The sequence below is a fragment of the Sabethes cyaneus genome, chromosome 2, assembly GCF_943734655.1.
Source record: "Sabethes cyaneus chromosome 2, idSabCyanKW18_F2, whole genome shotgun sequence".
NCBI classification, from domain to species: domain Eukaryota; kingdom Metazoa; phylum Arthropoda; class Insecta; order Diptera; family Culicidae; genus Sabethes; species Sabethes cyaneus.
The window spans coordinates 108,317,172-108,343,172 of NC_071354.1; the positions used below are offsets into that span (position 1 = coordinate 108,317,172).

Here is a 26,001-nt window from a genome sequence, read left to right on the forward strand (position 1 = left end):
CAAGCAATCGGAACTAAATTTGGCATGTAGGTGTTTTTGGAGGCTAGAATTTTTTCTTTGGTGAATTGAGACCCCTACCCTCTTTAGGAGGGGAATTATTACCCCTCACCCCTTTAAGAGGGAGGGAGACGCCCATACAAATGAAATACAAATTTCCTCTTATCTCAAGAACTAATCAAGCAAATGGAACCAAATTTGGCATGTGGGGGTTTTTGGTGGCAAGAATTTTTTTTAAGAATTACGACACCTACCCTCTTTAAGAGGCGGGGGGAGGGCTCCCATACAAATTAAACACAAGTTTCCTCATGTCTCGAGAACTAACCAAACAAATGAAACCAAATTTGGCTAGTGGGTGTTTTTGGATGCAAGATTTTTTTCTATGATAAATTACCCTTCCCCTCTTTAAGAGGGGGGCTCCCATACAAATGAAATACAAATTACCTCATATTTCGAAAACTTATCAAGGAAATGGAACCAAATTTGGCATGAGGGGTTTTTTGGAGTGAACAATTTTTTCTATGATGAATTTCGACCCCTTTCTCTTTAAGAGGGGGTGGGGCTCCCATACAAATGAAACTCCTCCCCCCTGTGGTAGTGGGTTGTTTATTTGTTTTCCTGGGCCTCCTTTAGTTTCCTTTAGTTGCGTCCGAACGAACGACAGCGAGTAAGGAGAGGATCACCCCTGCGAAATGGTACTTTCCACGTAAAAGTCTTCCGTGAAATGGTACATTCCGCGTAAGATTTTTCACGAAATGGTATTTGGCGAAATGTTATACAATCACGAAGAATATTGCTATCCGCTTTATTTTATCTGGTTAAGCAATAGGGGAGTTGTTTTCTACTTTACTGTGCGGAAAAATTGCAATTTTGTATATTAAACTACCCATGCTTTCATAGTTCCGTAACTGCGTAATGAAGCATCTAAGGTTGAACTCCTCAGAAACTTGCAAAACTCGCGATTGTGACAAAGATCATCCGAGATTCACGATTTATGCACAACACAGTTTAATTTGTGGCAAATCCGAAGTTTGTCGGGTCAGCTAGTAGTACAATAAAATAACAAACCGGCGCTATTATTCAGTGCAATTGTTCATATATGCTGCTAATTACCATATACACAAATAAGCAAATATACATATATAGGCTTATTTTATTGTGAAAAGCTTGTTTTATTGACAGCGATTTTTCTACACCAATTGATAATACGAGGTAGTGGAAATAACGACCGACACATAATATTTCGATACAATACGAAATTTTTACAATACTAAAATACAATTCCGTCTTTTAGTCAAATTTGTATTCGTCAAAAAAGTTGAAATTGATGATATACGAAAGATTGACAATATTGAATCATATTTCTATCTTACGTCTTATTTTTTAGGTACTAGTACGTCTTTGCTCACATCCGTATCCGGCAGAAGAATTGGCTCGTATGGATGATTTGCCATTACTCTTTTCGGCAGTAACATCTCACTGCCCTTCATACAACGTGATTTGGAGGAAATCGGCAGCAGAAATATTGATGACTCTCTCGCGACATGGCTTGACAACTTTTGTTGTGCGTTATCTTCATGGTATGGTCTAAATAATTTTTCAGTTTTTGAAATGATTCAATAATTTTCTTGATTTCAGAAAAAGGTTGTGTTTCTTTGTGCGTAGATAACATGCAACGATCTTCACAGTTGCAACCCTTAGAAGTGGTAGAAATGGTGGTCTCGGTGTTTTGTTTTTTGAAAGATTCGAGCGAAGTGTCTCAAACTTTACTAGACGATTTCAAGGCTTGCCAAGGCTATTTATTCCTCGTTGATTTTTTACTAAAGTGAATATTAACTCGCTATGCACTATAGAAAGTATTTTAGTTTCACAATATTTTCAGATTTGATCAAGAAGAAGAGAAGTCTCCGGATACTGAAGCTGCGATTAGAAATCTTGTTTTGATCACAACATCTCTTTGCGTATGCGGATATAACGAGCTGAAAGTTCCATTGAATAATAATTTACTGTTTCAAATGCACGGTTTCAAAATGCCACAAATATCAGCACGTGGAACATGTGTGCGAAATTTGCATGCTTTTCAAGTTCTACAAACAGTATTCCAGAAGTCGGAAGATACATCTCTTTGTTGCATTATATTGGAAGCAATATCCAGCGTTTATCATTCCGACAACGCAAATTATTTTATTTTGGAGTCGCAAAATACGTTATGTCAATTCTCAGAAATTATTCATAAAAAAACGCCTCCTGTACGGGAACGATTTTTCAGTTTACTGGAATTCATTGTGTTTCAGTTAAACTTTGTACCATGCAAAGAACTAATTTCGTTATCGTTGCTGTTGAAATCGAATCATTCAGTGGAATGCAGCATATTGTGCATGAAAACTTTTCTTAACTTATTAAAGCATAATAGTTTATTCTGCGATGTGTATCGAGAAGTAGGAATATTGGAAGTATTTGTCAATTGTCTAAAGAAGTACAAAATAATTTTAGAAACGGATAGCTCTAGCACAACAGAAGATGGATCCCAAGGTATGTACAATATTTTGCATGGTTTACAACAAATATTACGTTCATTGCTGTTACGCGAATGTCGATTATTACTTGTAATTTTCTGTACGTAGTAAAACCTGTCTACATTGAAGACTTTTCCTTAAATAAGTAGTGGCGCGGGCACCTCACTGGATTTTTACAGGTCCAATGGCAAACTGACATGACATTGGTATTTCGTAAAATCTCGCAAGCAAGCTTATACAAGCGTGCCACGGCTTATAAGACAGATTTATGCAAAACGCAGCTTATTTTAATGATAACATGCATGAAGATCGTAAGAAGTTCGCTGTTCCGCTTATATTACTATTCAATACTATTCATCGTTTGATTCATTTTTTTTTTAATTTTTGGATTCAAGCTTCTTAAGCAAAATGTTTGGGATGTCATGTCACTGTTTCGGTGGTTTATATATGTTGGACAAATAACGTTGAACTTGTTTTTTATTTAATTCCGAATTTTGACAGATATCATCCACTACATGTTTCGAAAAAAGTTACCGGTGTTTTGTTTAGCTTTCACGCCTCTTACACTGAAGACTCTGGTGCAAATCCCAACCCCGCAGAAGCTCAAGCTGTTACAGTGACTATAATCAAATTGAAAAAATGGATCTACTTTTAGATGATTATCAGCACCGTAGCACCGTTAATATTCAAGTAGAATTCGTGACAATTCGCGTCTAGTTACAGAGTATCTCTTGTATAATTTACCCTGAATACAATGGGCCCACCAGCAGCGCCACTACTTTTCTAGAGATTATCCATATAGAGATCCATATTAATGAACATTACAAATAGTAATCGAAATACCCGTAGTATAAAATTATTTGGAATATTCTCCTAACATCCTCGTTGACACTTTAATTGATTCATTCAGTTTAATAGATCTTTTATTTTTCAGATCACTACAGAGTTTTAGGAGAAATGATCCTAGAAGCGTTTGTCTTATTATTGAGCGGAAATAATAATAATGCAACCGTATTCCGAGATAGTGGAGGCTCAAAGTGTATTCATGATATGCTTCATTTTGAGAATAGTCGAACAGCAGTTTTAAGTAAGCATGAAATTAGACCCGTAATCAGAGATCGAAATTGGCGTTTTAGAGGGGTTGGATGTTAAAAAGGTTCACGTTGGTGCGTTAAGCGACATGTCTCCAAATAACTGTTGCTTACTTACGTGATACGTTGTCGATCGTTTTAAACTCACAAAAATAAAAATTGCAAAAGTTGTTATCAGATGTTGTATAACGCATCAAAATGTATCAATATTATAAGACTGCTTCTTTTCACATAATAGTCATAAACAGTAAGTGTTTGTAGTTTTTCTAAATTTTGTTCGCGCAAGTCGCTTTTAATCGCAGGCTTGTTACGAACTTGTTGAGAAAACTAGTACAAAAATCATATAATTTATTGTTGCACCGCCTTCGATTAACGTCGTACAGACTGAATATCTTAAATTCAGTTTAGTTTGATCTTATTCTATTCGAGAAAACTGTTCTCGTCGACTTAAAGTCGAAGTAATCACCAACTTTGTTGAATACGCGGAGGCAAGAATCCCACGGGTCATAGTGGCCATACCACGTGCGATGGTGTATTGACATACCCCGGAGATGTCGGTCAGGTGCGTTAAAAGAAATCTGCTCCAATAATGCAGAACAATAGGTGGTTCCTTTGATTATGTCGAAGACAAACATTCTCTGCTGATAACTATGCCGGACTGACAGAGGTTCCAACTTGATCAACTGGCACCGGTCTAAATAGTTGGGAAGATTTTCTGGATCGTTCCACGGAAGATTGCGCAAAGCGAATCGCAAAAACTTTTCTGCACTTGTTCTATGAGAGAAGATATAACAGCTGATACGGACACCAGATTAGACAAGCGTACTCAAGAATGCTTCGTACTAACGAGCAATATAGCGTTTTGAGCGCGTATACATCGGTAAAGTTGAAGGCATGGCGACGAATGAGCCCAAGTGCAAAAAACGCCTTCGCGGTGATGGTTCCTATATGTTCACTGAATCTCACTTTAGAGTCGATAGTCACACCCAGATCGCAGATCGACTGCACCCTAACGAGGATGTCAGGTCCTAGCGAATATCGGTGGTGCACTGGATTGTTACTGCGAGTGAAAGATATTGTTTTATTTTTTTGCTATTGACGTGCATTCCGTTGTTACCGCTCCAGATTAACGCAGCTTCTAAATTCATTTGTAGAACCTCGTAATCGTTGTTGGATGATACGACGCGAAAGATTTTCAGATCGTCAGCAAAGGATAATTGAGAAGAGGAAATCAGCAGTTACAAATCATTAACAAACAAATTGAAGATCAACAGACTAAGAACACTATCTTGTGGCACACCGGAAGGAATTTGTAAGGTATCTGATTGTATAGAATTCACCAACACATATTCTGAGCGATCCGTCAGGTAAGAGGACAGCCGTTCCACGAAACACACCGGGAATCAAATATGCGCTAACTTTGCTATGATTATATTGTGCAGAACAGTGTCAAATGCTTTTGCAAAGTCTAGGTACACTGCGCTGACCTGCTTTCTTGCCTCATCTTCGCGAGTCAACGTGGGCACATAACACATTAAGTTAGTAGTCGTTGAACGATGTTTCATGAATCCATGCTGGATGTCGGAAATGATTGGTGAAACTGCAGTAAACAACACACTGTGTATCATCTTCTCTAACACTTTACAGAGGCAACTGAGTATAGAAACTCCCCGGTAGTTGGTGACACACTTTCGATTTCCAGATTTATGGATCGGGACGATGCACTATGGCGCAAAGCTGGCCAAAAGTCAAAAATCCAATTTCAAGCTTTTTCCATTATTATATTTTTATCATTTTCTGGAATACTTTAGGAGGTTAACCTGAAAATTCTAACCAGTTTGAAGTTAAAATGAATTTTTGACAAATGTCTGAAGTTGAACATGTTGAAGAATGATATTTTGTTCTTCCATACAAAATGTATGGGAAACTCAACACCAATATTCAGCGATCAAGAAAGTATGACGGGAAACGTTAGAAAACGATCACGTTAAATGCATCTTATAGGAAATTTTCTCTACCTTTTGGAAATCTAGGTGGCTTTCTGCGCTTTGCTGCGCTAAGGAAGTAATATCGACTTTTTGGCGGGTATATTAGAAGTGATTTCTTCTTCTTACATGAAGGAATGATTTTCTCTTCCATAGGAGAATTCCACGAAAGTCCCAATTAAAAATGCTCGTGTTTGTTCAAATTTTGTGTAGTTGTTTCTTTTCGGAAAATTTTAGACCCCTGACTTTTTACTTGGCGCTTAGGGTGTCTTTTTCTGAGTTAGGGTGATGCCAAAAATCATCATTTTTGACCAATTTTCTTTCTTTAAAAATTCATAACTGTTGAATTACTGAACCGATCTGAATTTATTTTTATATAGTGAAGATACCTTACGATTCCGAAGAGCTAATTCTATAGTTTGAACGAGCTTAGTGGATATCGCAAGTTTTTTTTTGTAATAATTTTTTTATGGCTTGTGAACCACCCTAATGCATTATGATACAAGTTTTTAATGCTTTCATCGGCAAATACAAAATTTGCCATCTCAAAACCAAAAACCACAATGAAACAAGTAAAAAAACGAAACTATTTTTTTTAAATTTTGTGAACCACCCTAATGAGCGATCAGTTTTTTTGATTTCTGATCCCAAATTTGAAATCAACGACCCGAAATTAGCTAAAGATGTTATATTCAGTCGATTTGAAGTAACTTTTGACTTTTGGCCAAGCTTTGTATGGAGGAGCGCCACTGTGCGATGTAAGCTGACTTCCAGGCAGACGGAAATAATCTCTCGCAGTGAGCGATTGAAAATTAGTGAAATCGGTAACGCAAGACTAACAGCACAGTTTTTTATAAGCGTCGGAGGGATATTGTCAGTGCCTGATCCTTTGCTTACGACGACGGACTCGAGAGCAGTACGAACCTCTTGCGTGAAGAACTGTATAACGGAGAGATTGAAATCGTGCGATGGGTTGTGATCGAAGCAGTTGCTATTCTGCACCGATGCGACTCTGCTATATACACTTTCAAAGAAATCCGCAGAGATTAGCTGCTTCACTGTTGGTGCGAGCTTCAGTTTCATAGAGATTCATATTGTTCGGAATGCAGTTATTCGATTTGAATTTCCCAACGAAGTCCCGAAAGCGTGCTAGATTCTGTTTAACGATAAAATTGATTCTCGAGATATAGCTGTCGTAGGTTGATTTTACGCGTTCCCAGTAGGTAGCTTCAGCTCTTCGGAGCGATTCGCGATCGTCATTAGATTTTGTAAGGAAAAAGCGCTTGCGAGTTTTGCTCAGAGTATTGCGGCGATTGCGTAGCTCTGAAGTCCACCATGGCTTGTTGAAGTTGAATCGTGCTGCTCTTAACCTTCTTAGAACTAGGTCGCAGCTTGTCTCATTGAGCTTGGTGTAAAATATGCGTAACGATTCGTCTAAGTTCTCTTTATTCAGTACGTATTGCCAGAGCCAGTTGATATTGAAGAACGCGTCATTCAAAGAATTAAAATCACATGATTTGTCAGCATACCGATGGAGAAAGAAGGCTTTGTAACGGAAAGGGATAAAATATGCGAAGCTGCTAGAATCAACGGTTTCGATAATAATTTTGTCGATAAAATAATTAGTCTGCATGAGCGCAAGAGACACAGGAAAAATGTCACTACGTTACAGCCGCAGAAAGATGATGTGCAACGAATCAGCATGCCATTCTACCCGAAAGCCACCAATCCGATTAAGCAACGCCTTAAACGATATGGGTATCACGTAGTGTACAAAAGCAATAATACACCACGGGATTTACTTTGTAACGCGAAAGATAAAATCTCCGCCGAAGAAAAATCGGGAATTTATCAAATCGAGTGTCAAGATTGCCCGGCGATATATATTGGCCAAACTTGTCGAAAAATTAAAGTCCGCGTGAAAGAACATGTAGCAGCAACCGAAAATAAACGTATTAATGACTCCAGTGTGGCAATGCATGCCATTAGCAGTGAACATGTGATAAACTGGAATAGTGCTAAACTTTTAAAAAATGTACGGAAATCATCACATTTGAATGCGTGGGAGTCATTACACATCCTCACAACTGAGCGGCCACTGATGCACGAGGATGATGCTCCAATAGTATCGCCGCTCTTCGGCTTGCCAAAGTTAAATCTGTAGCTGCTCTCATCAACATAATTAGTTGGACTCAGCCCCGTAGATGGGTACCCGAAACCGGTCGGCACGAAGGTAATTTTATACTTATTGTAAGAACAAAAAGTAAAGTGTCCAAAGGTATTTGAGATTCATTCTAGTTCTTACGTTAGTACGACTACGTAATTGAAGAAAAACAAACAAAACGTAATTGAAGTAAGAACAAAAAGTGAAGTGTCCAAAGGTATTTAAGATTTATTCTAGTTCTTACGTTAGCACGACTACGTAATTCAGTGGTGCCCAGGCATAGGCATGGTGCGGGCCAAACCAGATCACCCATGAATGCCGCGGGCCGCAATAATCTCTGGCCATTCCTGTGCATAACAATATGTAAAATAGGCGGTAACAAAAACCATTTTTTAGGAATCACCATAAGATTTAAATCGGAAAACATGCAGATTCACAACATGCACGAGGCATAACAATTAAATTGAGGGACTCCTATGTCATCAAAAAAATTTCTCCTAAGTCCACCATCTTTGAAATCAATCCGCGGGCCGCACGAATTATTTGAAAGGGCCACATGCGGCCCGCGGGCCGCACTTTGGCCATCACTGACGTAATTGAAGAAAAACCGAACAATCATCATATTCTTCATGCAGGCTGGCTTGTCAAGTAATGAAATAATCGGTGGATGATGATTGTCGACTGGCATCAAAGGTATGGGAGGCGAGACCACGTCTAGTTGTTCAGGAAGAATGGCGAAAGCTAAGTCGAGAATTCTATCGTTGCTGTTATCGAAGCTGTTCATCTGTTGCAGGTCTGAAGCTAACAGCGTCTCAACGAGGTTCCGTTCGTGTTCCGTCGGCATGTTACAGGGAATTAAGCCGTTAGTCTCATCGTCAACCCGCCAGCGCAAATTTGGAAGGTTGAAATCTCCTAATGATATGACAAAGTCAGCATCAGAAGAATGATCAACAATGTGCTGCATTGCCCTTGCGTGCGCAAAATATAGGTCAAGAGTTGAGTTTGGTGTGTGTAGTCGGTCGATATTTCATTATTGTCTATATGCGCGTGGAGCCATGTTTCCGTGAAAACGAGTACATCGTAATCGCAACTACTAAGCACCAGTCGCAACTGCGATATTTTAGTGCGCAGCCCCCTCACGTTCTGATAGTAAAACGATAGGAGACGATCAGTGGGCTTATCTGCTGCAGGCTGACCGACAAAGGCAGGCAGCGATGGCTCGACCATACCCTTCCCAGGTAACAATTTGGGTTTTATTATACTCTTATGATGGTATTTAAGACCAAAATTGGTCTTCAAGACCACCATAAGAGTACAATAAAACTCACTTTGTTACTTGGGTTAGATGGTGTTGACAGTGCTCCGCCAGGTAGTAAAGATGGTGGGGAAGGTTGACTGAAAGCGTTTCGAGAATCAGGCACACTTTTGACGTAGGACTACGTCTTACGGCAAGTTTTGAGATAGGGTGTCATTCCAAACAATCGAAAAATGCGAGCGTCACGAAAAATGAAAGGTTTTGAGCGCTAATAGCTCAGCGGTTTTCCGATCGATTTTCAATATTCTTACACCAATCGATCGGAAAATCTTCTAAAAATTGACCCAAATGAAGAAAAGTATGTTGTTCTTGATGTTGAACTATTGAAAAATTGAAAATAATGAACCTATGTTTTACTAGAATTCTCGCTTCGTGATTGATTGGAAGACTCTTTGCGATGATCTAAACCTATACCAATTTGATATCTGTGCTTGGGAAGTAAGCCAAAACAAGTGACCAAGTTTCCTCATTTCAACAAGATTTCTTAACACCGCGGTTAAACCTAGACCATTTTAATGTCCTTGCTTGGGAAGTACGCCAGAAAGAGTGACAAAGCCCCCTCGTGCCAACAGATTTCTTACGAGTGCGATTAAACCTAGTCCAATTTGATGTCTGTGTTAGGGAAGTGTGCCAGAAAAAATGACACAAGTTCGTTGTCCCAACAGATCGCAAATTCTTTACTGCGAGACGATTAAACATGGCGAATTTGATATCTGTGTTGGAAAAATGTGCTACAGCTGTAGTGTTCGGGTGTAATACGACTCTGTATGAATACGCATGCTTGCCGTTTCATTAGAAGTGTTTAACTACAGATGTGCTGTTGATAAAATAGGATTGAATTGGTAAAATCCCTTCAACGTGGGGAACCATGGGTAATAAAAACAATCTTTAATTTCAGTAAGGTAGCAGGAAAGCAATAGTTTGTGTTCTTGATTTTGTTAAATTGTTTTCAAATGCACAATCTTTTGAGAATTGAACGTATGCAATGTTACTACTTTGATAAATGTTACATACAACGCATGTAGCATGTATACATGAAGAATCGAATGATTACAAGCATGAATACATGCTACTATCACTACAAAGAGACTTACGTAGTCCTGCGTCACCTGTATTTGCGGTCGTGTCTTATACACAACCCCTCTGATTTTTCCGGTAACGCAAATATACTTGCTGAGAGATGCTTTTGGGAGACTCCCTCCCCCGCTTCGAACACAGGATCGGGACGGCTGCTGGTCGTTTGTGGAAGAGGCTGGACTGTGTCGAGAAGTTTGGGGGCTCCGCTAGTACTGGTGGCTATCATGCGTCCTGATGATCGATCCTCGTACAATTTCTGACTTCCAACTCCAGGACCGAGATAATTCAAATGGCGAGGCAAATTTGCAGCTTGTGGCGTTACATGTGAAGGTACTTGTGACGAGATGGCATCAGAAAGCAGAGGATGGGCTTGGCTTAAGTTTGTGCTGGAGATGCATCATTCAGCTTCCGATTCAACCCAATAACCTTCATCACGTTTTTAGAGCAGTAATCTTCAAATTTTCGGAAATAGACATTTTCGGACCAGGTTTCGCTTGATAGGGCAGCCTTTTTGTAATCGTCATCCAGACCAACTTTGAAGGAGACAAATTTTAGCAACGCCAGGTCCTTTCCTTTCGGGACTAATGTTATCAGTCTTGCTTCGGTTTCCATGGTTAGGCATTCGCCAACCAAAGCTTTAATGTCGTCTTCCGAAGTGCTTGGATGAAAGGCGGAAAGATAAATCCAGAAAAGATCGTCTTTTAACGGAACCGTTCTAACCGAACCACAGGCTGCTTTTGTCCCACGAACACTCATTAGCCCGACTGGTTTGTCGTCTCCGTCCATTCGTCTCCGCTTAGGAGTGTTGGCATGTGCAGTTTCTAGATTGGGCCAGATTGTGGGAGTAAGAGCATTTGGTCGAGATTGTTGCAGGTTGTTATCCACCTTTGCTGCTAGCACAGATATATCCGCCCGCACAGATTGCATGGCGTCCGGCACCTGCTCACGATAAAGCTCATCGCGACCACTGAAGCCTTCAAATTTTTTACTGGAAAAAGATCGACGCACGCATTGCACGTCCAGAATACATTTCTCTCCTATTCGCCTAGAACATCCAGTACGGGAAGATCGACGTTCGCACAGACCAAGTGAAACGCAGAACCGCAGAATCCGCGGCAAAAAATACGTTCCGATTCCACTACTTGCTTTGTGCATTTTTTGCATTCCACGATTAAAAAATTGATGGACACTCTTGGAATGATTATACTTCACTCATTTTTTCTCGAAAGCACAACAGTTTGTCGGTATTGCACAGTAAACACTATTTTATCTTGACGAGCAAGCGAAGGTAGTCGAATATCCGTAAAAACGAAGCTGACATCGCGTAAACAAACTAAAAATTAAATTTAATATTGACACAAAAACACACAACTGTAACAGCGATCCGGGATGCCAGAACGAGTTGAGTACAAAAATTCATTATAGATTATTAATTTATCTGAAGCAAATGACAATGGGGTGATGAATATAATTATATTGTACAACCACCAGCCTTATCAGAACATCCGTTCATAGCAATTAATCTATCATGTCAAAAAGAGTTGTACATATTCAACGATTGGTCATGCTTCCCAACTCTTGTATGAAGGGTCAAAAAGGTAATTGGTCGATAAGCAACATCACTTACACATACCACGGATTTATAGAATCTCCTTCCAAGGGCTAAGGCGCCTGAGTCAATCGTTGAGTAAACCGTCTTAATGCAGAATAACTCGAGCAGGTGGGGAGCAGAGCCCGCTCATTATCCACGATGTGTTAATCGGGCCAAGATTAACCCTAGAAAGTTGACTGTTTCACTCTCCCTAGGCACACCGCTTCAAACAAGTGCTCTGAAGGTCCCTCCCTCTTCCCGATTCTAGTTTATTTATGAAAAGTGGTACATATGAGCAAAAATAGAACAATCTCACCAGCAGTTCTTCGAATGAAACAGAGTTGCGTCCCTTGAGTTTCCATAAGCTTCCAATAATTAATTTAATTTTTTCTTCTGGTATCCGTGTGCAGTAATAACACTCGTATTGGCCAAAGACCTTGCTATATATAGCAGGAGGTGCTTCATAAGCTGCATCACTTAAACACTTAAGCAAATAGACCAAACTTCGTGTTTTTAGTCTTGACCTTGCAATGCGGTCAAGCATATATAAATATCTTTTTTTTTGAAACGGTGGTTCTACAATTGATGAAGGGACGGTAGGGGAGAGGTAATGAAGAAATTTTGAATGGTGGGGAAAGAGTGGAAAGGTGAGGGGGGTTGTTGGAGCTACGCTTAACAAGTTGCCGCTGTCTGTCTAAGGGCCTGCATAGTGTCGTCGTCCTGAAATAAAAACAAGTTAGATTAAAACTTCTCGGTCGGTGGTTTCTACAGTAGGTGGAGGAAGAGGCACAATTTGTGTCTAAAAATAGCCCAACCCATGTCGCTACGGTTAATAAGGGGGGTTGTGTAGACTTCTTTTGTCCAGCGCCTCTATGGTTCAAAGGCACACGGGTACCAGCGAGCCACACGCTCTGGCAGGTGTTGCGGGTTCAAATCCGGTTATAATCTCTGATTATAGCTTGGTTCGACCCATGCAGCTTCCAGCATTGGACAAAAGATAGGTGTCACAACGACAACTTGTTAAGTGTAGCTACCTATTATCCCCCCCCTTCGTTTCCACTCTTCCACTCCATTCTCAAAAAATCCTTGTTCATTACTTTCCCTTACCGTCCCTTCATCAATTGTAGAATTATCGCTTCAAAAAAAAAATATTGTTATGGTTTACCATACAGGTGCGTTCTGCATACTGGAAATTCAAACCATACAGACAGCACAATAGTGTCGCAGGCCTAAAATAGCCACAGCAACCTCATCATTTACCGCAACTATAACCCAAATTTAAAAGCGTTTTATTAACACCAAAATGCACTCCGATATTCAGTGAATGTTATTCAACCAATCGGCGTGAAAAATATGTCTCGAATAAATAATGGGTGACAGCTAAAATTTTGGAATTTTTTTGAGGCCCCTATACTCCACAACAAACGAGCTCAGAGAGAAATGAGTGTATGTATGTGTTAGCTCTCTCTCTCTCTCTTTCTCTCTCTCTCTCTCTCTCTCTCTCTCTCTCTCTCTCTCCTCGTTTTGTTTTGTTTATGCTTGCCTTGTTTTGCTTAAAATGACGTCGAAACAAGAAGCATTTCGAGACCGCGTTGTACACTTCTACGAACAGCCACAGAAATCTCGGCTAAAAGTATACGATACAACATTTAAAAAGCGAATATGTTGCGGCTTCGACTGTTTACCGTATCTTAAGATGCCCAACAACTATTCGCAAGCAAGGTAGTGGAAGACCAGTGAAAATTATGGACGCAAAAGGACATCGATTTCTCGTTTCTTCAGCAATAAGCTCTGGTTTGGCTATCAATTAAGATGCACCAGACGAATGTTTGAAGAAAAATCTGATCCCGCTTCTACAAAAACATCATGCAGATGGACAATACGTGTTTTGGCCGGATAGAGCATCATTCATCGCATTACGCCAAAAAAACACAATCGTTCCTGAATACCCATTCGGTCCCATTTTGACCCAAAAACCACGACCCGAAAAATCTGCTTCAGTGTGCCCAATTGCAGACGTCTTCGGGATTTTGAGTTACTTGATGTTACAAAAATAACTGGAGAACCACGAATTGTAAACAGTTGATTGTAGAATCAAGAGATGCATTCGCAAAGTTGACACGACGGCCGTACAACGCTCCCGTTTCGACGTCAAACGAAAGCTTCGCCGAACAGCCGATTACGGACCGTTTTCAAATGTACACTTTTTTTTTCAACAATGGTTAATGTATCTTTGATTTCGGTAGATCAGATCTTCTTCATGTATCTTTGTCTTTTTTCGACAGCTTGAGAAAAAATTCCAAAATTTTAGTTGTCACCCGTTAGAGTTTTACCATAATACATGAATATTCTTCCGTACCCTAGTCCGTAAGGTGAAATTATTTTTAAATTAAACCAAGGTTGGTTCGAATCGTATCAAAACTCACTCACTCCCCATTCATTTGCCGATTCAATACATGCAGATCACGACATGCTTGTATCTTCTTGCGAAAAGAGAACCAAAGACGCAAAAGTATAAGGCGAAAGAACAACACGTGAACCTCTATCGCCGATAAACCTTTGTGTGTGTATCGCTGCTTGCGTGTGTCATATTTGATTCTCTCCGAGTGAACGGATCGGCGATAATTATCGTTTCCCGATACGAGTGAGTGATGAGTCTTGAACTTCCGATCGAATCACTTGGCGATAATGCAGTACAGCGATCGGAAGAAAATTTTATCGCAAGCAGCAAACACAGGAATCAACGAGCGGCGGGTACCTACGCATAATTTTGAATTGCTATTGGCAAATAGAAGCCGTATACCACTAGCACAGCTGTGTAAACACTAAGATGGCCGTTATTACATAAAAATGAGCTTGATAATTTTGACGTAGGACTACGTCTTTTAACATAATAGACTTCATTTTAAAATATTTTACTAGGTTTGAAATTGCTATCTTAACGTGTGATTTGACTTTGCAGGTGGATTTGTATCGAACCGCGTTGGCGGATGCAAAAGAGGAAGAGATAACAATTGTAAAATTTTGAATATTTCTAGTGTGATTTGAGATCACGGATGATGTGATTCGGTTTAGGTCGTAAAGTAGTCATTCCCTCGACGGCAACTTAATCCGGCTCGAAACTTCTCATATTTCACATTTCACAAAACAATTACAATACAGGCTGCGATTTATGTTCATTGCGGAAGTGTAATTGATGATTTTTATTTACTTTATATGAGCAATCTACCCTTTAAAACTTTAAAAGGACGTAACTAAATACAACTTACCTATACATACTCAGCAATTTATTGTAAAAAGGATCTATCAAAACTCAGAAGTGCTTTAATCATGTTCAAATTTAGTAAACCTTTTTGGTTTTTAAAACAATTTTAGATTTGTATTTTTTTCGTTTGGCGTTTAGGTTGGCTTTTTCTGAGGCCCTCTCCTAAAAATCAATTTTCAAATAACTTTGGGACAACCAAATCGATTTTAATGATTTTACTACCAAATAAATGGTTTTGTCATTCTTTATATTTAAATGTCAGTCCAAGTTATATGGAATAAATTGTAAAGCGTCAACTAACAGTTGAATTATGTTGGATGATTGTGTATTTTTTATCCCTCGCTTTCCCGCTTGGTCAACCGTCCATAAAAATTCTACAAAATTTACACCCGTATTTTTTCAATTGGCACTTAGGGAGCCCCGTTTTGAGAAAGAGTGGTCCCAAATCCCAACTTTTGCCAAGCTTTCCTTCTTTAATAATTTATCACTTTTGAACCACTGAATTGATTTTTATTATTTTGGTACCAAATATGGAGTTAAAGCTCAAGGTTTTCATTGACTGCTCAAACATTTAAAATATTTTGACGTAGGACTACGTCTTTGTTTACTATACTGGAACTGGGTACCACTTTGTGAAAACGAAAATAGAAGTGTAACGTTTGAATGAAAGATTTCAAATGCGAATAACTACTAAACTACTGAACGAAACTGAACAATTTATATGTCGTTGGATAGATGAAATGACCAGCAATTTTAAGGGTGGATGAAAGAGCAATTTTAAGAAGGGCGTAAGAGGGGGAGCTCCTATACAAATGCAACACAAATTTCCTCAAAACTCGAGAACTAATCAAGCAAATGGAACCAAATTTGGCATATAAAGGTTTCAGAAGCCAAGAATTTTTTCTATTATAAATTGAGACCCCTTCCCTCTTTTGGAGGGGGGGCTCCCATACAAATGAAATTCAAATTTACTCATAACTCTAGAACTAATCAAGCAAAAGGAACCAAATTTGGCATGTAAGGGGTTTTGGAGGCAAGATTTTTTTCTATAGTGAATTTAGGCCTTTGCCTTCTTTAAGAAGGGGGATCCCATACAAATGAAATATAAGTATCCTCATAACTCGAGAACTTATCAAGCAAATGGAACCAAATTTGGCTTGTGGGTGTTTTTGGAGACATAAATTTATTTTACGATGCTTTGAGACCCCTTACCCCTGTGGTACGAGGATAAGGACTCTCATACAAATAAAACAGAAATTTTTCCGAAACTTCCTGAAGACCGTAACTTTCTAGATAGCCAGCAGAGCAAGGCATAGCTTGTATAAGAATGCTACATATACGCTAGCGCTACGTAGTAAGTCAATTCTGCGCTATTTTCCATACCATATTGAAGGCGGCAGTCATTTGAGAAACCTTCCCGAAGACCGTAACTTTCTAAATAGTCAGCAACGCCAGATAGAGCTTGTATAAGAATGCTACATATACGCTAGCGCTACGTAGTAAGTCAATTCTGCGCTATTTTCCATACCATCTTGAAGGCGGCAGTCATTTGAGTAACCTTCCCGAAGACCGTAACTTTCTAAATAGTCAGCAACGCCAGATAGAGCTTGTATAAGAATGCTACATATACGCTAGCGCTACGTAGTAAGTCAATTCTGCGCTATTTTCCATACCATATTGAAGGCGGCAGTCATTTGAGAAACCTTCCCGAAGACCGTAACTTTCTAAATAGTCAGCAACGCCAGATAGAGCTTGTATAAAAATGCTACATATACGCTAGCGCCACGTAGTGAGTCAATTCTGCGCTATTTTCCATACTATCTTGAAGGTGGCAGTCATTTGAGTAACCTTCCCGAAGACCGCAACTTTCTAAACAGTCAGCAGCGCAAGATACAGCTTGTATAAGAATGCTACATATACGCTAGCGCCACGTAATGAGCGAATTCTGCATTATTTTCCATACCATCTTGAAGGTGTCAGTCATTTGAGTAAACTTCCCGAAGACCGCAACATTCTAGATAGTCAGCAGCGCAAGATATGGCCTGCATAAGAGTACTACATATACACTAGCGCCACGTAGTGAGACAATTCTATAATCCATACAATCCGACGAAAAGCCCTTGATCTGCTAAACAACTTTGTCGAAGACACCAACGTGCTATACGGTCAGGATCACGAGTTATTCCATGTTGGAACCAATTATGTCAATTCGTCCACTTTTTTTACGTCCAAAACTTGAATTAACGTCCTCTCGTTTTACGTCCAAAATTTGAATTAACGTCCTCTCGTTTTACGTCCGAAATTTGAATTAACGTCCACTTTTTTTACGACCGATTTGATTTACGCCCCCCCAATAGTGGACGTAAAACGAGATTTGAGTGTACTAAAATCGAGGCACGCCAAAATTGAACTATGCCAAATGTGAAATCCCACTATATAATGGCCCCAAATCCACAGAGGTGGTGATATAGATAACCAGAATAACAGTGTATCAACGCAACTGAGTACGCAAAGCGGTTTTATAAACGTGCAGGGCCATTCAAATCTTTGCTTTCCACGCGCTACCTCGTTCTTAAATTTCAAACCTTGCTGAACATCTGTTTAATTCAGCCATATTTTTTGCAAACATTTTAATGAACAGCAAATTGCTGCCTTGTATTTATATTAAAACAATATCAGACATCACTATATCCTCCATTCGCCAACACAATTGCAACAAAAATATCCATAACCGAAAAATCTTACATTTTTTTTCCAAGCGAAAAAAGAACGATAATCATCCAATGATCGCAATCCTTTCTCATCTGCGAAAATTATCGCCTGGCGATCCTTTTCCGTGATATTTACACACAGAGCGAATCACGAGAGAGTGAATCGTATTCCCCATGGCGCGTATACGTTTAGGATACAATACAGAGAGAATTAACTCACAGGATTGCCGATTGTGCTCACACACGGAGCAGCATCGTACGATGAATATAGCAATACATTGATAGACGATGTCGTTTCATATACCGAGAAAAAGTTGAATGCCACTCACAGTTTTCTCGCGGATCACCAACCCTGAATTAAACTCTGTTTGTATCACATCTTCGACGTAGTTGTTTTCCAGTTGTAGAACAGTTAGAAGTGCATAACCAGGCTTCATTCTCGGTTTTTTGCTCAGTAGATGCTCATTTGACTATAGCCCCTCAACTAAACAGAATTCGAAAAAGTATTGTAAAGGGCGATTGTAGAGCTAAATATTATCTATATTATTGTTGAAGAAAGTATAGTTCTATCTTTTGTATTTACGGCGCTATGTGGCTGCTACCCCGTTGGTAGCAAAAAGAACGCTCACGCCCAATTTCCCAGAATAGATTATTCTCCAAAAAAATTAATAAATGGAACCATTTTTCGCATGTTGGTGAAAACTATCTTGCGGAATGTATCAATCTGCAGAAGAGTCTTACGACTTTTCCCCGAAAACGACTTTCCATTTTCCAGAGTATACTATTTTCCTAAAAAACCTTTACGTGTAGTACAAAGCAAAGCCTTGGATTATAAACTTCATAAGACTTGACCGTTCTTTATCGACAGATGCCGCAATCGGTAATTAGGGTACAGGATAATTACGGAGCCATGTGGCTCCACAAGATAGGAGAAATATGAATGATTTGCTGATTGTACTGTTCTCTGATGCCGGACTGCAATAGATGTTTACACTTTTTCAATAAACATATTTTTTGCAGAAATTATCAGGGAAATGATGCTTAATGCTGGAGGAGACGATGAAATGTTACGCTTGATAACAACAATGCAAAATGCATCGTTAGAACAAATACGATTGAAAATTCATATTCTAAAATTATTAATATCTTGTCTTCGCGACAGTCATCGCACTAGAACCATATTTCGGAAAGTGAGTTTATAGTATAAACTTAAGAACGGTAATACATTGACTTATATTTTTTTTTAGGTAAACGGGTTTTCATATTTAATCAATACGCTAGGTGATTTAAAAGGAAAATTTTCTCATCCCGTCGATATTACTGTAACACAGCAATATCTATATTTACTTGGTTTCACATGTCAAGCTCTCACTACAGCAATGCGGTTTGAACCTGCCAACGCGAAGTTTTTTCTACATGAGGTATGTAAGTTTTAGTCTGTTTGTCTTTTCAGATGCATTGGGAACTGTGAGTAAGACGAACGCGTACAGCAGTTTTACCGTTTTTTTCCGGACGCCAACGAAAATAGACGATACGTCACATACATTGAAGGTTCCACTCATATTTTTAATAAATACATTCAAGTCGCTTTTTACGCGAAGGATACGTCCTGCGTAAATCAAAACCGCGTAAAAAACCGCGTGAATTCCGAAATTCGCGTAAAAAACCGCGTAAATTCCGAAATTCGCGTAAAAAACCGCGTAAATTCCGAAAATCGTGTAAAAAACCGCGTAAATTCCGAAATTCGCGTAGAAAACCGCGTAAATTCCGAAAATCGCGTAAAAACCGCGTAAATTACTCAATTCGCGTAAAAACCCGCGTAAATTCCGAAGTTCGTGTAAAAAAACCGCGTAAATTCCGAAATTCGCGTAAAAATAGTCGCGTAAAAAACCGCGTAAACAGCGACTTCAGTGTACAACGATTTTTCGTCAGGCTTGGCATACACTTTTCGCTTTGATTTGGCTCTTTTGATTACTGCTCCTCAGTCAAGCATAATTTGAAAAAGTGATGTATGGGGCATTTGTAGAGCTAGTAATTATCTATAATATTGCCGAAGAAAGTGAAGTTTTATTTTCAGTATTTGCGGCGCTATAGCGCAGCACTGCCGTTGGCGCTCTTTTTGCTACCAAGAGAGTAGCAGCCTTATAGCGCCATAGATACAAAATCCACAGTAATGCTTACTTCAGCAATATTGTAGATAATAACAAATTCTACAAACGCCCCATATATACCTTTTTCAAATTTTGCTTGGCTGAGATGCAGTAATCAAAAGAGCAAAATCGAAGCGTAAAGTGTATGCCAAGCCTGTTTTTCGTATTTCTTGTATTTTTGCCAATATCAAAGTCAAACCTGATCTTTTTCGTACGGATAAAATGGGGTCAAAACCATAGGATAAAATGGAGATGCAATCATAGTGATTAAGTTTTATTTCAAATCGTTATCGTTGGACAAACCTGCAAATTAATATATGTAGTTTCCATGTATCCGATTGTAACGTTAGCATGCAGTATGCAATGGACAGATGCAAGCATGCTGTTGAATAAAAATTTATCTAGACTCCAGACGCGTAGTGAAGGTAACAATGGTTTTAGCAAATCAGTTCTTTTTTTGTTTAACCGATTTTTCACACTAGAAAACAAAGTCGCGAAATTTCATCTACCCCGGTTGCCAAAGGGGGATTAGGCTCGACGAATCTGAACATTTTGCCATCTTGTGGTACTCCGTATGCCTCTAGTTTCACGTTGGTTGAAGCACTCTACGTGCTCGCTGGTGATGATGGCAATAGGCATCATACCCTCTAAGACGCAGACCGGCATAAGGGCATACCGACCCCGAGTACTCCTTCCGCTATCGCCTTGTATGCCGAACTCTTCTTGGTGGCGTTCTTCTTTAACTTAAGGATCATATCGCCCGTGCGTGGGCGGTGGATGCTCCGCACCTCCGCACCCAGATCCCTGAGTAGGGTATTTCCTCTCATGGTCTTCAGAATCTTCGAGTATTTTGACCCGTCGGTTTTCAGGATAAGAGCGTCACTTTTCTTTGCTCGCTTTCCTGTCGGTTTAGGTGCAGCTTTCTCTTGTTTTATTCCTTGACCTCGATTCACGGGCCTCCCGTCTTGGTGCTTCCCGCTGGTTGATCGGTTGGCTCCGCCAAGTCGTTAGCAGGAGGACTTTTACCGATCAGGCGTTTCTTTGGTCCATCAGGGGTGTCATTCCCAGGGGACTGTCTCAGACGCTTGGCAGATGTCTTACCGCAGTTGGTAGCGCTCTCCGTGACCTCCTGGGCCACATTGCGACACCCCGTCAACGGGCAGGCATCCGTCTGTGCACGGTCACCTTCTTCACCTTTCCTGCACGCGCCACGAGATCGCTGTGCGTTTTGGTCGCTGCACACAAGGTTCTCCGAAGCATTAGCTTCAGGTCCTTGGCGAAATTGCCGCGACCTGACGTGAACTCGTTGATTATTTCGAGCTGCCGTGACGCTGCTACCACTTTAGGCAGTGCGCCCCCTTTCTTTTCCATCGCTCTGTTTAGCGCTGGGCCGTTCATTGCTATGTCTGGTGTGGCAGGCATACCGCTGCCACCCACACTAGCGCTTCTAGTTGCATCCTTCTCTACCCTTGGTGGAGAACGCTGGATGCCTTCTGCCGCAAACGGGTTTTCCATCGTATCTGCACTTGCTGTAAATTTCTTTTGATTCTGAAGGGCCCCCCTTAAAGCCGCTATCCAAACCCATTTGAAGTAGTCGCCTTAATGATCCCATGGTGGTTTATGGAACAGGGAGAACGATGCGAGGGCTGGGGCAGCGCACAGTGGTCCAAAAGGGCGAAAAGCGGAACTTTTTTCCTAGTGTCCTTTGCTTTCATTTTATCATTTATGGCAGCGGTTCCCAAATGGGGGTTCGCGGACCGCCAGGGGTTCGCCAAAAGATTTAGAGGGTTTGCGAAAGTAATGGCGGACAATTTGATTTGATATGTGAGATGAGAGATGTCAAACCAGTGCAAGTAAGATACGAATTAGTTTGTAGTTATTGTTGCATGCACCGACAGAATTTCAGATGAAATATTGAGGATGACCGACGAGCGGAGACATTCGAAAGTCGGCATTGAGAGAGCGGCAGCCAGAGTGACTAAGATAGCAGCCCATCAACGATGTGGAACTGGAGAAAAATTCGCGTAAACTCTGAGGTGCCGTCGTTAGCTAAAATTGATGCAGCAATAATTAGTATGAAGTCCAGCAAAGCACGATGGTATTATCGGTACAAATGTGCATCAACTGATCAGAGTGTACGCAGGGCATCTTACTGATACACCGGCATGTTGCTTTGAACCACTTTTAAAATACTCTGCAAGATCTTAATTGGGTCCAGAAGAAAATTAACGCTACTCGGCAGCTAGTGAGATTCCGTGCTGACCAATCATGCGTGGATCATTCTGACGCTCCGTATTATGTTAAGCCAAAGCCTGGGTGCTAATTCCGTTATCGAAATTTGACCTTCTGTTTTTATACGGCAGACTTCGCAACCAGCTGTTAGAATATAGGACAGTGCTACGATCCTATTGACTCTAACAGCCTCTCCCAGCCGAGATTCGAACATACGACGACTGGCTTATTAGACCAGCGTCTTACCTCGAGGCCAACTGGGATTATGTTGGACAAAATCAAATGTTGGAATCAAAAGATTCCAGGACTTCCAGGGCCCGCTTATTAATTTCAAAAAGTAAATCTTGTAAGCACCTGGAGTACATTCTTAACTGTAACCATTGATAGTTAGTCGAATTATGGATTACCCTGAAACCCTTTGAGCAGCAATAATAGGACTCTGACTTGGCCGACGATATACTGTCCCAACTGCGATCTGATATAAAAAACAAGCTTGACTGCTCCGATAGCTCCAAGGCAGCATGTCTCATAGTCAACGTTGCTAAATCGACACAATCCTTCCCATTTCACAGTAGCTGTACAACCACGCTGTACTGCTCCTTGGTTCGAAGTGTTCTAGAGTACGCAGTTCAAGTCTGGGCACCATACGCCACTGAGCATTATCGTCGGATTTAATTTAATTTAATTTATTAATCTTCGACATAAAGAACATCGCACAGACATAAAACTTATCTAACTAATTAAATATTACAGATTCTTAGCCTAAGTACATGTTTTGACAATCCAAAATCGAACAAGTAATAAATATCATTAAAACGACTACAGCAAACTTCCAGCGGGTTATTCATTCCATAATTAGTCCGATGATGCAATTGTCGAAAAAACTCACTTTGGCGAATCACTCGGGAAGGCACATTGAAGCGTAGTTTGCTCAGTATATCCGCACAGTCGATGTTGCCTGCTAGGACGTCGAAGATTAACATTCGTTGTAGGAATACTCGCCGACTTGACAACGTTTGTAGGCCGATTAGCATGCAGCGACTTTCATACGGTGGTAGATTTATCCTATCCCTCCAGCCAATATTCCGAAGAGCGTATCGAATAAATTGCCTTTGCACACGTTCGATTCGGTTGATGTGGACTACATGGTACGGTGCCCACACTTGCACTCCGTACTCTAGAACACTGCGCACGAGCGAGCAATACAGGGTCTTCAAACTGTAGATATCAGCAAAAAACTTTGTATTTCTTTTCAGGAACCCCAACATAGCGTATGCCTTAGCCGTGACAGCGGAAATGTGTTCTACGAACCTTAGTTTGCTGTCAATCAGAATTCCCAAATCCTTCACAGTCGTCTTACGTTCCAAGCTAGTTGCTGCCATGAGGTAGTCAAACACAATTGGTGCACGTAACCTGGTGAATGATATTATGCAGCATTTGTTCACGTTTGCTTCCATTCCGTTCAGACTGCACCAATCCATGAGCGTGTTGATATCCGATTGAAGTGCGCAACAATCTGTCAGCGTCGTAATTACTCGGTAGAATTTGAGGTCGTCAGCGTATAATAATTTTGGCGACTTTAATTTCCAACATAAATCGTTAATAAATAAAACAAATAGCAATGGCCCCAGGACGCTGCCCTGAGGTACACCGGACTGAATTTGGAATGGGGTAGAGCAGACACCGCAAACCTTCACTGTTGAGCTCCGATCCGTAAGATAAGACAGGAAATTAAGAGTATTTAACGTGCTTTCATAAGGTTCGCACTTCGACGTCTTCCATGGCTGGATTCAGTACACCTACCTGAATACGAAAATTGATGTCAGCTGATCAATCTAAGCACTTTAGCTGCACGACGAAGACTGTTGCAAGGACTATTTATTCGCGGTCTTCTGATGGGAACAATTGTCAGTAGTTCATTACTGGAGCAAGTCAACATTCACGCACCTCAACGTCGATTACGAAATCCCTCACTGCTATGGACACCCACGTATCGTGCTACATACGGCCAAAATAATCCGATAAACTTTTGTTGCAGGCTTTTTAATGAAGTGTGTCATTTATTTGACTTTAATTTAAGTAGAATTAATTTTAAAAATAATCTATACCTATAAAGAAGGATTTCTGTCTGTCTGTCTGTCTGTCTGTCTGTCTGTCTGTCTGTCTGTCTGTCTGTCTGTCTGTCTGTCTGTCTGTCCTGTGTTCCTTATAGAATCAAAAACTACTGAACCAATCGGCGTGAAAATTTGCATGTAGAGGTTTTTGGGGCCAGGAAAGGTTTTAGTGATGGTTAGAGACCCCTCCCCCCACTAAGAGGGGGGGCTCCCATACAAATGAAACACAAATTTCTGCATAACTCGAGAACTAATCAAGCAAATAGAACCAAATTTGGCATGTGGGTGTTTTCGGTGACAAGAATTTATTCTAGGGTAATTTGAGACCCCTCCCCTCTTTATAAGGGGAATTATAACTCCTCTCCCCTTTAAGAGGGGGGGTTTCCATACAAATTTCCTCATAACTCGAGAACTAATCAAGCAAATGGAACCAAATTTGGCATGTATGTGGTTTTGAAGACAAAATTTTTTTCTATGATGAATTGGGACCCCTCCCCACTTTAAGAGGGGGGGAGCTCCTATACAAACGAAATACAAATTTCCTTATAACTCGAGAGCTAATCCAGCAAATGAAACCAAATTTGGCATGTAGGTGTTTTTAGGGGCAAGAATGTTTTCTATGATGAATAAGAACCTCTCCCCACTTTAGGAGGGGGGGGGGGCTCCTATACAAATGAAATACAAATTTCCTCATAACTCGAGAACTAATCAAGCAAATAGAACCAAATTTGGCATGTGGGTGTTTTCGGTGACAAGAATTTATTCTATGGTAAATTGAGACCCCTCCCTCTTTATAAGGGGAATTGTAACTCCTCTCCCCTTTAAGAGGAGGGGCTTCCAGACAAATTTCCTCATAACTCGAGAACTAATCAAGCAAATGGAACCAACTTTGGCATGTGAAGGTTTTCGAGGGCAAGAAAATTTTCTACGGTGAATTAGGACCCCTCCCCACTCTGAGAGGGGGGGCTCCTGTACAAATGAAATACAAATTTCCTCCTAACTCGAGAACTAATCAAGCAAATAGAACAACATTTGGCATGTGGGTGTTTTTTTTTGGTGACAAGAATTTATTCTATGGTGAATTGACACCCCTCCCCTCTTTATAAGAGGAATTATAACTCCTCTCCCCTTTAAGAGGGGGGACTTCCATACAAACTTCCTCATAACTCGAGAACTAATCAAGCAAATGCAACCAAATTTGGCATGTGAAGGTTTTCGAGAGCAAGAAAATTTTCTATGGTGAATTAGGACCCCTCCCCACTTTAAGAGGAGGGGCTCCTGTACAAATGAAATACAAATTTCCTCATAACTCAAGAACTAATCAAGCGAATTGAACCAAATTTGGCATGTGTGTGTGTTTTTGGAGACAATTTTTATTTCAATGATGAATTGGGACCCCTCCCCACTTTAGGAGAGGGGGGGGTCCTATACAAACAAAATACAAATTTCCTCATAACTCGAGAACTAATCCAGCAAATGGAACCAAATTTGGCGTGTAGGTGTTTTTGGAGGCAAGAATTTTTTCTGTGATGAATTAGGACCACTTCCCACATTAGGAGGGGGGGCTCCAATACAAACGAAATACAAATTTCCCCATAACTCGAGAACTAATCAAGCAAATAGAACCAGCATGTGGAGGTTTTTGGAGGCAAAAATATTTTCTACGGTGAATTAGGATCCTTCCACACTTCAAGAGGGGGGGCTTCTACACAAATGAAATACAAATTTCCTCATAATTCGAGAACTAATCAAGCAAATGGAACCATATTTGGCATGTGGGTGTATTTGGAGGC

At 40.3% G+C, this 26,001-nt stretch overlaps 1 protein-coding gene across 3 annotated transcripts in view; it reads left to right on the forward strand.

The window, feature by feature from the left end:
- Positions 1-26,001, forward strand: part of LOC128738096 (WD repeat and FYVE domain-containing protein 3) — a 177,208-nt gene that overhangs the window by 67,600 nt on the left and 83,607 nt on the right. For all 3 annotated transcript variants that reach the window (XM_053832940.1, XM_053832942.1, XM_053832943.1), the window contains exons 4-9: positions 1,385-1,577; positions 1,636-1,822; positions 1,880-2,529; positions 3,448-3,600; positions 18,733-18,902; positions 18,960-19,133. In XM_053832940.1, the coding sequence (XP_053688915.1) occupies positions 1,385-1,577; positions 1,636-1,822; positions 1,880-2,529; positions 3,448-3,600; positions 18,733-18,902; positions 18,960-19,133 (1,527 nt within the window). The remainder of the gene's footprint in view (positions 1-1,384; positions 1,578-1,635; positions 1,823-1,879; positions 2,530-3,447; positions 3,601-18,732; positions 18,903-18,959; positions 19,134-26,001) is intronic.